Source organism: Chinchilla lanigera, unplaced genomic scaffold (assembly GCF_000276665.1).
Source record: "Chinchilla lanigera isolate Chin_1 unplaced genomic scaffold, ChiLan1.0 scaffold00044, whole genome shotgun sequence".
NCBI lineage: Eukaryota > Metazoa > Chordata > Mammalia > Rodentia > Chinchillidae > Chinchilla > Chinchilla lanigera.
In genome coordinates, this window is record NW_004955445.1 from 2815244 (window position 1) to 2828253 (window position 13010).

A 13010-nucleotide genomic window follows, 5' to 3' on the forward strand; every position below is an offset into this window, starting at 1 on the left:
TTTGATAATCAACTTGATAGAGTTATAAATAATTAAATCTGATGCTGGGCAAGAAAGAGAAAATAAAACAGAGAAGAAGAAAAAAATAACAGGAGTGGAGGGAAGGGAAAATAAAATTAAGGTCTGTTATGCACATGTACAAATTCCCACAATGAATGTAATCAGTATATACTGCAAACGTGTACTAATAAGAAATTTTAAAAATGAAATTTACATATGTAAAGAAAGTCAGGAAAATAAAAGCCTTGGTCTATGGAGAAAACAGACATTTTACATATGTATATATTCTGCATCGGTGAATTCCCGTAAGTCTCTAAGTGTGATTCTAGTCCCTGTTTTTTTTTTTTTTTTTTTTTGTCTTTTTGAGACAGGGTCTCGCTGTGCAGTTCAGGCTGGACTTGAGCTCACTTTGTAGCCCAGGCTGGTCTCGGACTCGCAGCAATCCTCCTGCCTCAGCCTCCTGAGTGCTGGGATTACAGGCGTGCACCACCACGTCCGGCCTCTAGTCCGTTTTAATGGCGTCTCATGATGGCAGCTTGCTGCCTCAGGCTTGTGGACTCATGATCAAAGGGCTACCTAGGATGATCTGAGGACTGGGATTAGATCCATTCCTCCACAAAGGGATTTTTGCTGGCTTCTGCAAGGCTTCTGTGGCCCCTCTCATTGGCAATGGCTTTAATTTTCTACTTGGGTTTTCTCCAAGCAGTTTAGGTAGTTTGAATTGCTCCAAACTTCCCCGAGGAACAGCTTGTGTGTCAGACTGCCAGCTGCCCCTGTGCCACCGCCCCTTCCTGCTCTCTGCAAGCCCCCAGGCAGTCTGGAGTAGGTAGGAGTTTTCAAGCTCACCCTCGTACTAAGGGAGCCCTTTTTGAGTTCTAGGCCTTCTGGGGTTTGGTCAAAGTTTCCACACCATGAATGCTCAAGAAATCGGACTTCCGCTCAGAAGCCAACAAGGTACAAGGAATGGACAAGTGTCCTGTGTATAGCTAGCTGTCAGTTCCAGCACTCTTAATCCTCTGGATTTGCCTTGTTTTTGCCTCTCAGGAATTCCTTTACTTTCTTGCTAGCTCAGGTATCTATTTAGAGATTAAAAAGAAACTCCCCAGGTTTTTACTGAAAGTGCTCTGAGTATTTTCAGAAATGGAGTCTCTTCCATAAAAGCGAAACTTTCCTCTCTCCCAACGTAATGTTTGTTTTTTTTTTTGGTTTTTCTCCGGTACCGGGAACCGAACTCACGACCTTGCGCATGCCAGGCAGGCGCTTTTGCCACTGAGCTAAATCCCCAGCCCCTCCCAACGTAATGTTTGCATCATGATGCACAGCAGAAACAACAAAAAAGAGCTTCGCTGGTTAAGTGCATACTGGAGAATAGCGTGATGCTTTTTAATCCAAGGAAAAAAAGCTAGTCCAGAAGAGTAACGGCCTGCCTGTCTTCTTACCCAGTCAGTAAGGGTTGAGACCAGACTCCTCCATACTGCCTTTCTTTAGAATAAAAAGAGGTATAACACAAGCGTTTACTATAAATGATTCAAAGAAACTGAATTATATTCAATTCTGTAAATTCAAAGAGTGGAGAACAAGGAGACTGAGCTAGAGGTTACGCAACTATGAACACGACTTCTAGAACCATCTCTGAACCTTGAGGAGCGCCAGTTTGAGAACTGATGTCAAAACGTGGGAATATCCAAAGCCAGCTCCAAAAAACAGATGAACAAAAAAAAAACAACCCTAAGAGCTTATCATTACGTACAAAAAGTTTATTTTAGAAATCACGTACTTTAAAAATAACATGTAAGTTTTCATTCAGATAGGATCTTATTCATTTGAATGCTAGAGTGTTACACGGTACAATTATTAAGGTAAGGACACCAAGTCCATATTCTTGGCATTTACATCAGCTCAAACATTAATGGGACTTTTAAAAGGAAAACAAACACAAAAAAGAAAAAACTATTTTAGAAACACACAGAGTATCTTTAAATGTTAAGTCCTGGAATTACAGTTATTGCTAGGACTAGTTCTAACTGTGAAGAGCAGGCTTTATTATTATTGTTGCTGTTATTTTCAGCTGTAGGCTTTACTATTTTATGAACAACTCAAGATGACCCAATGGAACCTGCAGCAGGAGCTCAGCGTGGTTACTTCTGAACACAAGCTATATGGGACTGCCGAGATGTACATCTGCTTTACAGTTTCACACTTCGAAAACAATGCGTAAGGGGTGAAGGGAAGTGGGGAGTTTTGCTTGATAATTTTTTTGGTAGAACCGGTTATCTTTGTTCCTGCACAGCAGATTTCTTTTAATTTCATGCAAATGGCATCCATAGATGGCCAAGTTCCAATACTACATACTGGAGAATCAGGATGCAAAATAAAACCGTAAACACATGCTTGCCACGGACCAAAGATAGTTCTGTGGACCCTGCTGACGTCCTCTAACATGCCAAGATGCTTAATAGGACTTTTCAGACCAAGGAGTTAAAATGAAGATGAGCACAGCAGATTCCCTTACAAGCAACTGTTTTTACATTAACCTACAGCATTTTTATCAAATGGTCCAGGATTACAGTACCTGGTCACAAGGTACTTATTTTCTAGGATAAATCTAAGACAGGAATGCAGGCTTCTCTCACCTAGAAAGAACTGAATCCAGAGAAATAGCATCACTTTCTAAAGAATTTCAAGAAAAAGAACTTTCATCCGAAGGTTAACTGCACTGCTCTACTGGGAACGTAGCTCCACACGCATTTGGGATAATGTTAGTCATGCTGAAGGGAGCTGAAAAGATTTAAAATGATGTAAGAACAAAGGCAACCGGTACTAATCTTCATGAAGGTAGGCAACTGCAGGCGCCCCTGTGTTTAGTTTGAACATATTCTTGTCTCTCATCCAATTGTAATCATCTTATTAGAAATACATTTACTAAGGATAAGCTCTGGTGGGTGCGGAAGGGATTGCGAGGTACGATGACAGATACAGCTCCTACACATCTTCAAGAAAAACCGGCCATTCATTTTATTGAACTGAGAAATATATAACACTAATGGTGCAGATCTGAGCTTTATTAGCAGAATGATGGTATTTTAGTGTTGAGCTGAGCAATTCTCAGATAACAGTTTAATGTGGCATACAACTCCAGATTCTCACAGTCGCAGGCAAATCTACCAAAACTGTATTTGAAAAGTTAATATACAGAGAATATAGCAAAACAGGCATGAAAGTTGTCGAAAGAACCAAATCAAAGTTACTCACGAATTCACTTGAGATCTAGAATGCACTTTAATATTCTTTTGCCAAGTGATCAAGAGTCAAAAGAAATGGCAAGCCCTGTATTTTAAAAAACCGGTAAAAATCACACTGTAATAATCAGTGAATGCAGAACCGCACAGATGTGTTTCCTACTTTTTCCACCATGATTCTACATCAAGGTAAAAAAAGGTTCTTTTGTACAATCCGAGGATGCAGACAGAGATGGCGCACAACTGTCAGATGGTGCAAGGACCTCCCACTGCCGCTGGGGACAGCACAGAGAGCGGCTCAGTCGGTGGTGGACCTCCGGTACCAGAACCGAGCTCGGAAGTCGTCGCTGCACGTCATGAAGCCAGGGTTGGTGGGGGAGTGCACTATGCAGCGCACGATGTTGTTGTGCCCCAGGGAGAGGAGGTTTCTCCGCTCCGCTGTCCTCGAGTCCCAGCAGCAGAGGCTGATTGTCCTTTCGTCAGGCAGCAGCACATAGTCCTCGGTGTGGTTAAAGACGGCCTGCGTCCGGTGCACCTGCCGTCCGCTCAGACCTGCACCTGCAAGGAAAGCCGAGAGATTACGGGCCTGCGGACAAGGGGCGGCTTTCCGGGCTCACACCTCAGCCCACCAGAACGTTCTAATACTGTTCCGAATCCTTTTAATGCAAAAATAGCATCACAAGACTGCTTAAGCGATGGACTCTGTACAACTGTTGAGGCTCAAACATGCCTACTTTCTACAGCTTTGTGTTGGGTACATTTTTGCGTATATTTTTATTAGCTGCAAAGTATTCTGTGTCTCTAAGCACCATTCCTAACAGTTCTTTGGCTGCTAGACACTCAGTTTGTCACCACTTGTAAACAATGTGATCAACATCCTTTGTACACAGGGTTTATTTATTTTTTTTGGATTTTCAAGACAGGGTCTTGATACGCAGGTTAGGCTGGCCTTGAGATCACTTTGTCGCTCAGGCTGGTCTTGAACTCACAATGATCCTCGCGTCTCAGCCTCCCCATTGTTGGGATTACAGGAGTGTGCCACCACGTCCAGCCATACCGTTTATTTCTTTAAAATTAAACTCCTAGGAAAAGAACTATTAGGACAAAGTGTATAAACATTCACTTTCCAAAAGGAAGCCGTATCCTTTCATGACAATAAAATGTATTATTTTCAACGAAATACACTTAGCATAAAAAAAGAAATTAAAGCTGCCGGATAATTTCGTCACTCAGAAACAACAGATTTTTTGGGAGGCTATCCTTCTCAAATACCTATGTATTTCACACTCTTCTGTAAATTATACACAGATGCTTACAAGCATTTGTTACATGCTATTTTCATTCAGAAGTATGTAGTGCTGATCTATAAAAGGAATACAGCTTAGTGAATTAAAAACAGACTTTGTGCTCCGATGTGGATGTAACACTTATTCACGATGTCATCTTGAGCAAACTATTTAACACTCAGAAATCTTAATTTCCTCCCCGTTCAGGGAGATCACCACAGCACCCACCGCGGAAGGCTGTGAGGATTAAAATGAGGTCACCCACGGGAGCCTTGCAGTGCAAGTGCTCAAAAGCACTGCTACCACGAGTACTTATTTTTAAGGTTGCGTGCTGTCAACGGTCACACAATAGATTTATGTGATGCTTCTGGAGGACATTTAGTTTTTGTAACTTTCAACGACTCCAAGTAACGGCAGGGTAGACATTCGGTTGTGCATGCACATAGGCGCTTGTTCAATTAGCTTTTCAGATTGAATTGCTATGAGTGGATATATTGTGAGAAAACCCACACAGAAATATTTCACCAACTATCTTCCTATCATTGAAATGCTGACTTCTTCAAATCTTCATTAATACTAGAGAATATTTATCTTAAATTTCTGAAATCTAAAGTACAAAAACAAAAACCAAGATACTCCCATTTTCACTTTTTGGCTGTAGAGAAAAGCTGGCTATCTCATACTTACGGGACATCTGCATCTCTGAGAAGGGCTCTCCCTGGGTTGCCAGACTGCCCATGCAACTTGCAACCCTGCTTCAACCTCCCAGAGTGCTGGGATTACAGGTGCGCACCACTACTTTCCACCCCCGGTAAGGCAGGGCCTTATACTACGTGACTCACGCTGGCCTTGAACTCACTAGGTGGCCCAGGCTGGTCTCGATTTGTGATCCTCCTGTCTCTGTGTCAAGTGCTGGGACTACAGGCATCCGCTACCATAGTGCTTAATAAGGTGTTTTCATAGGTTAAAAATATTAAAACTGTTTAACAAGCATACATATACAGTCTGCCAAAAATGTATACACACTTCAGGAAAAGAAAATATGATTTTTTTTCAACAGATGATGTTGCCCTTGTATGGGGGTCCCTAGAGGATGTGGTGTATGACAGAAAACCCACCACACTGCCAGCCCTTGGAAAAGGAATTGAAAATGCATGTGCAGCGATCTCCATGAGCAAGGTCACCCAAGCAGCAGCTCGCAGTACTAACAAACGTCTGGAAGCTGATGGCCACTGCTTTGAGCAGCTCTTGTAATTTAGAAGCCAAAGGGAACAAGTATTAATCTCATGATGCCTCAATAAACTTAGCATTAAAATATCTATACGAGTTTTTCTTTTCCTGAAGTGTGTACGCATGTTTGTGGTAGACTGATATACGTACGTGTATGTATTATGTTCAGCATTTTAATTAGCCTACAGCTAATCTAGCATCAGATTTCCCTCCCTCCATCCCTCTGCGTTTTCTTTCTTGCAATAACAGGTTAACACGTTCTTGCCAGCCTGAAGAGTCAGTGGTGACACACACGACTGTCTTGTACCACTGGTGGTAAAACTGGATCCAACCATTTTTATCTGTCTTTTTACTAATAGAGTTTTAAAAAATCTGTTAATGAACTGAATCTAGTCAGCTGCTTGAATTTGAAATTACTGCCCAAATATAAATACTGATACTATTCATACCAATTAAAATTACAAAAATCAACAAATTTATTTCATTAAATCATAATAAATTTATATTTGTGAATTTCTTTAGAACACTTTATATGTGAATGTGGCCGATTTGGGCACGGTGCTCAAAATGTCGTAAGGTTTGGCTTTTTTGCAGCCTGAGCAGCACCCACGTTTTCAGATAGTCATGGAGGAACCTCTGATGGTTCAAGCCGGCAGGATAATTGAGGTCAGAAGTGGCCTGGCAACAAGACATACAAATTACAGTCCCATAGCGAGTGTTGTTAAGCCAGGGCCTGGCACATGCTAGGTAAGCACTCTGCTATCAAGCTACATTCCTTTTTATTCTAAGACAGGATCTTATACTAAGTTGTCCAGGCTGGCCTTGTAACTGGAACCCTCCTGCCCCTGCCTCAAGTGGCTGGGACTGTAGGTGCACCACTACATCTAAGACAGAATTTCTGAGGTTGTGTTATGGTTGATACATTGTGTCAACTTGGGGAGTCTAGAGGTTTGGCTAAGTGACTCAGCAGGAAGCCAGGGTGCTTACTTTGTATACATCCTGAGCCTGTGGAAGAGGAGGGCATGGAGATTATGTGAGAGCTACATGCCCCTTAGGTGGGGGTAGCCTGTTTACAAAGTAAGACAAGAAAAAAAGCTGCCTGCGGCCATTTCTCTGGTTTGCTCTGGCTGTTTGCTGTTCAGCTGCCATTTCCCGCCTTTGCTCCTGTTGCTTTGCTATCTTCTGCCTCGGAGCCAGCCAAGCATGGACTGAAACCTCCACAAACTGTAAGCTAAATAAACCTTTCCTTCCTTCATTTTGGGTGTTGCATATTTTGCCTCAGCAGCGACAAAAAGTAACCAAGACAGGTTGTTTTCATAGTTTCCCTTTTCTTTCATTATTTCAAGAATACTTTCAATTCTAAAGATTTAAACTAAAAAAGTCTTAAAAGTGCCGACACAACAGGGAATTAGGAAAAAAAAACGAATTTGCACATAAATTCAATACAATTCCATTTCTGAAAAATCACATTGCCATTCTTCAGCAATACAAACCAAGCGACCACACACCAAGTGAAGACATTCCAAAAATGTAAGTTCTTGTCAACAGTGTGGCGTGCGTCTATCTAGACAGACCACATTCCCCACAGCTGCTCGTCACTTGCAGTGCAAAGGGGAACACTTCCACATTCACTCTGATGCCTTTGTACCAAGAACACAGCTCTTTAAGAGTAATGAGACATTTTTTTTTTTTTTGCCAGTACCAAGAATCAAACTCACGACCTTGCGCTTGCCCGGCAGGCGCTGGGCCGCTGAGCTAAATCCCCAGCCCCTGAGACATATTTTTTAAAAATAGCTTCACGTAAGTGTTTCCACCAAGTCACCACGAGTCAGGGTAAGAACAGCTCTTCCAGAGCGGTGCTGGGTGAACTACACAGGCCAGAAGCCAAAGGACGGCAGGGAAGCGAGCGCTGGCACAAGGAGACACTGCTGCACCCTAGTGGTCCCAGTGTCACCAGCCCTGCCGTTTTCTGCTCTAAGATGCTAACTTACGAAGTACAGCCCCTTCCTCTTAGTGTTTTCTTGTGTATTTTCTGAGCTACGATCCTGGCGTTTTAGGACAGGACACAAACTTCTCACAAGGGAGGAAACCAGCAGAATTCCCTGGAGGCTTTTCACCAAGCCTCAATCTCTGCTGCTGCAGGAACAGTGAAATGCATTTTAACACTTACCTGCAACTAACCAGGTAATCCCCGAACCCTGACTACCAATTACGGGACACATTTACACAGATTCATTGTAAGAAAAGCCCACAGGCTTACTTGTTACCAGTGCGGGACACTGACATGAATTAATGAGTATTTTACAAGTTTTAATTTTGTTTTTCCGTCTGCTGAGCCCCCTTGGTATCTAGGTTCAGACACTGGCAATCTCATCTCGGGGCTACTCCTGCTCCTCCGAATGGGCTGGTACCTTCTCTCCTCGTCCTTTTTCCCTCGTGCACACCATTACTGAGCTCCACTGACTGATGCTTTTCTCTAGGCTGTGTGTGTTCATGTTTTGTGTGACGAGGGTGAGTCATCAGTCTACAACGATCACCAGGTTCTTAAGCAACCGTCACAAGATCGGGGCTTTCTCTAAGTCCGTGGTGGCAAACCTATGGCACGTGTGTTGCCGGCACCACTGGAAGCTCTAAGGGGTTCGCCATCACTGCTCTAAGCTGCGATGTAGCAACAGTAAAGCTGAGAAACCATGATTTTATTCCCAGCTCTTCCTCTAACTGCAGCCCTTGGCAAAACAATTTAAATATCTAAGTTTTGGCTCTTGTTACCTAAGAGGGTTAACATCTCTCTTGCCCACAGCATGCATTTATTGTGTTGCTCTACTGCAAAGACCTCAGAGTTCTGGAATCATAAAATACCACAGAACAGTAACAATTCCACATACCTGTGTACCTGACCAGTGTTCGTCCTGTTGATATCTCCCACAGTTTAGCTACCGAGTCTTTTCCACTGGACAGAATATATTTAGAATTTTTGGAAAAAATGGCAGAACAGACTTCAGCACCGTCGTGTGCTTTCTCAAAAGTTGTGATGCATCGATTTGAAACGCCATCCCATAATTTGATGCAGCCGTCCTTGCTACCCGTTACGTACATGTTGGCACTGGGATTGTAATTCACAGAACATATAGCATCGGTGTGTTGATCTTGAGGATTACAAGAGACAAAACACTGAAAGGTGTTGATATCGTAAAGGCGCAGAGTGGGGTGCTGAGTGCCAACAAGTATAAAGTCTCCAGAAGGGTGGAAAGAGATGGAGCGTAACATTTCCGCTTCCTGTAAGGACAGACGTTAACGTAGGTGATCAGAGAAATGTGGAAGATATTTATTTGACTGGCGCAAAGAAAGTATAAAACACAATTACCAGGTACTACACAAGTATCAGAAGGAATAAAAGTATATTCTGGACTGTGTATTTTTTTAAGCAGAGATTCCCAAAAGTATATATTTATTGTTTAATTATTCCCCAACTTACAGAAAGGAGGTTTAATTTACAAATGAGCTCAGAATAGAATATTAACGGATTATTAATCCATGGCACATTCAGGTACATTACTGAAGATAAATATATTTTCACTAGGAATATCTTTTCCCTTCTCCCCCATCCCCGTTTTTCGAGAGAGGATCTCACTATGTAGTACAGGATGAACCTGACCTTGTGATCCTCCTGCTTCAGCCTCCTGAGTGCTGGGACTACAGACATGTACCATCAGGCCTGGCAAGAACAGCTTCTTTAATTTGCTCCAGGGATGCAAGTACCGAGTACTAAACCCTGAAGGGTGGACACATTAGTAGTTCGGTAATGCATATTCAAAGCAGAATCCCGGATGTCCCTACTTTGAACTGAGTGCTCTTGTCCATCCCCGTAACTTACACTTTTAGGTGACAGTTTTGGTTTTTTTTTTGTTTTGTTTTTCTCCGGTACCGGGAACCGAACTCACGACCTTGCGCTTGCCAGGCAGGCGCTTTGCCGCTGAGCTAAATCCCCAGCCCCCAACAGTTTTGCTTTTAATAGGCATCTGCCATCTGTCAAAAGTGATGTGCAGTTTGAATCCCTGTTCCATGAACTGTGACTTGAGGAAGCAGGCATGGGACAGGGTTTCAACTACGTGCCAAAAGAATCCAACCCATGTGCCACTTGGGCATGTTTCCGAGTTGCTGTACTCTTAGTTTATAGGACGATCACTGAAATTGCTTTTAAAGAGTCACATAAAAGCTCCCTGTGATTAAGACAAAATATACAGCACCCTTCAAAACATTCCTAACCTGAATATATTTGAAGGCTCTTTTTGCAGATGGTTTGGAGTAATCAAATAATTTAAGAGTATAATCCCTGGAACCAGAGGCCAGGATCTGTTCTGTTGGGTGGAAAGCAAGGCATGTGACTTCATCCACATGGTCGTACAGAGTTCGAATCACTGGGTGGTTTTCCATGTTCTGTTGTGCAGTCTCATTCATCATGACCTAGGAGGAGAAATGTAGAGATGCTCAAGATACAGGAACTGCTCAGATCAACCACGATTCACCACTACGGTAAATCAAACTGACTTGAATCATATTCTTCTTCTCATGAGCATGAACCACAAAAGGCAAACCGTGTGTTACTGGGATTCTCACCTCTATTGGCATGGCACTTTTGGCCAACATTCTTTCTGTGTCAAGAATCTTTATAGAAGCATCAGCAGAGCCAGTAGCTATTAACTGCCCATCTCTGCTGTACGTGGCTACGCGGCACGGTCCTTTATGGGAGGTGACATAGCAGGTTTCATACTCAGAAGCCTCTGGGGACATGGTCTGGACATCCGCATCAAATTCTAAGTCAATCCCCGTGCCAGGGGCAACTGTATCTGAGCGACCAATGGCATACTGAACTGCAGTGTCGTCATTTTCCATTCCTGAAAGAAATCAAAATTAAGAGCATGGAAAAATGTCTTCTTAAAAGAAGCAAGTTCTGGCGTCAAACTGCAAAGATGTTTGCAAACAGCTTAGTTTTTTGGCTGTGCAGGACACCTCCTGCCTGACAGAATGACGTACCATGGCCATGCTGCGCGGCTCACGGGACTGCGAGGCAGTGTGCGTTAGGTTCCTGCAGCCAAAGTCACTCCCCTTCTAACTTGAAAGTTTACTATTTTAATGACAGCTACCGAAACGCAACAAAATAGCAGGTCCGCAGTTAGATTCTTTTTCTCGTATTCTGCATTTTAATATTTTAAAGGCTGAGATATGGTAGTCATAGTTACACAGCTCATAGGAGAGGTATACTTTTAACATTAGTGAGATGTTTCTGAAGTGGTAGTTAAATAAACTCAAGTTTACCAAGAAAAATGTATTTTTTTTGAGATAGCATCTCACTAGACAGTTCAGGTTGACCTTCAACTCTCTACGTAGCACAGGAAGGCCTTGAGCTGTGGAATTCTTCCTGCCTAAGCCTCCTGAGCGCTGAGATGAAGGCGTGCGCCACCACACCCAGAAGAAATTGTTTTTTAAATTTTAAAAAAACCTCCTATCATGTAAATAATAGTGTACACTCAGTACAGAAGAAATTAGAACTACTTATGAACAGGAAAACAATAACCTTGAATTTTACCACCTAGAGATAACTGTTATCACTGTGGTATGAATGTTTTGGCCCTTTTCCTATGTATATAATTGTTTTATTTTTCAAAATAAAATAGGCCTGTCTTATGTAACATGTTGTGACTTGTTTGTTCATTTAATTGTATAGACTAAAAAATCTTTCTGCCTTAATAAACATTTATCTGGCTGGGCATGGTGGTGCATGCCTGTAATCCCAGCACTCAGGAGGCTGAGGCAGGAGGATCCCTGCGAGTTTGAGACCAGCCTGGGCTACAATGTGAGTTCAAGGCCAGCCGGAACTGCATAGTGAGACCCTGTCTCAAAAAGACCAAAAACAAAAAAAAACACCAAAAAACATTTATCTGTAACATTACTATATTGTTTTATTGAGTTTTACAGATATTAACAATCTATAGCTAATTCCTTATTCTTTGACATTTCAACCACTTTATTTCTTCAGGATACATTTTCACAATTGGCATTACTAAGTCAAAGGGAGTAGATGTATGCAATAATTCAATGTAACGTTGAGTATTCCAGGTAATGTGTATAAACACACTGAACTAGCTTCAAGTCTTAATTTGGGCCCCTAGCCTTTTAGCACCAGCACTGTACTTGGTGTACACTAGACAGGAACAAACATAGCAACAATCTTAAAAATACCCTGCTGTGTGAAAACATCTAAAACTTCACTATGGGATCTACAGGTTTGCACTCATAAGATACCGAGTTTGATGAGATGCAGGAGCTGCTCAGAAGGTGCACAGACAGACTGAGGTTTGATTTCATTGATGAGTCCATTAGCAATGCTGATATAGCCATCGTAGAGCAGCTGGCTAATGATGAGCTTGTAGAGCTGCTGTCGGTCCTTCAAGCCCACTTTGGTTCTGTACATCTTGGAGAGGGTAGTTTCCCTGTGAGCTGCAAGAAGAGAAAATGGGTGGACAGTGAAGGGCAGAGGCAGCAGTTAATCAGAAGCCAACACAGGACTCTGGTCAGACTTCATCTTGTAAGACCTCAACCACAGCTGGTTACTGATTTCATTTTTCTGAGCTCTGGTTGCTTAGCTGTTTAATAAATTACTGCAGGTAAAACAAACTGGTACAAGTATGGCACTGAGTACAGTCCTTGGAATACAGACACTTCCAGAAACGTTAACTGATACTTACAATATCATCTCTCAACTTTTCTTCTCTCCCCCAGACTACGCACCTGTGGATTTTCATTCCGTATTACTGCCCCACAGTCTCTTTTTTTCCTGTTCATTACACATGGACTAATGCTTGGAATAGGCAAGCCGGCTCAGTTGTATGTTTACTACTGGTTATTATGCTCCTCCCTAAAACCTGTGTTAAGGCACCTGCATTTATTACTATAATCATATACTGTAACTTAATTAGATAGTAAATCAATATACAAGGGCAACAAAAGTTATTGTGGTGTGAAAACTAACCCAAGTCAAACACTTTGGAGAGATCCAAAGGTAAACTGCAAACTAGGCCCAGCAGCAGATGTCTGCAATCTCAGCCGAGGGAGGAGGATAGCAAGTTTGAGTCCAGCCTGAGCAAGTTGGCAAGAACCTGTCTCAAAATAAAGATAAAAATTCTGGGTAGGCACTGTTAAAAGCCAGGCCACCTCAAGAGGAACTGCCCTAAGAGGCCCCATGGGCCATGCCCTG

At 42.4% G+C, this 13010-nt stretch overlaps 1 protein-coding gene across 6 annotated transcripts in view; it reads right to left on the minus strand.

The window, feature by feature from the left end:
- Positions 1-1742: 1742 nt before the first annotated feature.
- Positions 1743-13010, minus strand: part of Cstf1 (cleavage stimulation factor, 3' pre-RNA, subunit 1, 50kDa) — a 13986-nt gene continuing 2718 nt past the window's right edge. For 4 of the 6 annotated variants that reach the window (XM_005392274.2, XM_005392272.2, XM_005392273.2 and 1 more), the window contains 5 exons: positions 12059-12253; positions 10373-10650; positions 10022-10219; positions 8641-9031; positions 1743-3797 (listed from right to left, as the gene is read on the minus strand). In XM_005392274.2, coding sequence (XP_005392331.1) covers positions 3538-3797; positions 8641-9031; positions 10022-10219; positions 10373-10650; positions 12059-12227 — 1296 coding nt within the window. In that variant the 5' untranslated portion in view covers positions 12228-12253 and the 3' untranslated portion in view covers positions 1743-3537. Of the gene's footprint in view, positions 3798-8640; positions 9032-10021; positions 10220-10372; positions 10651-12058; positions 12254-12785; positions 12913-13010 lie in introns of all 6 variants that reach the window. The other 2 variants (XM_013518332.1, XM_005392271.2) reach the window with 1 other exon arrangement.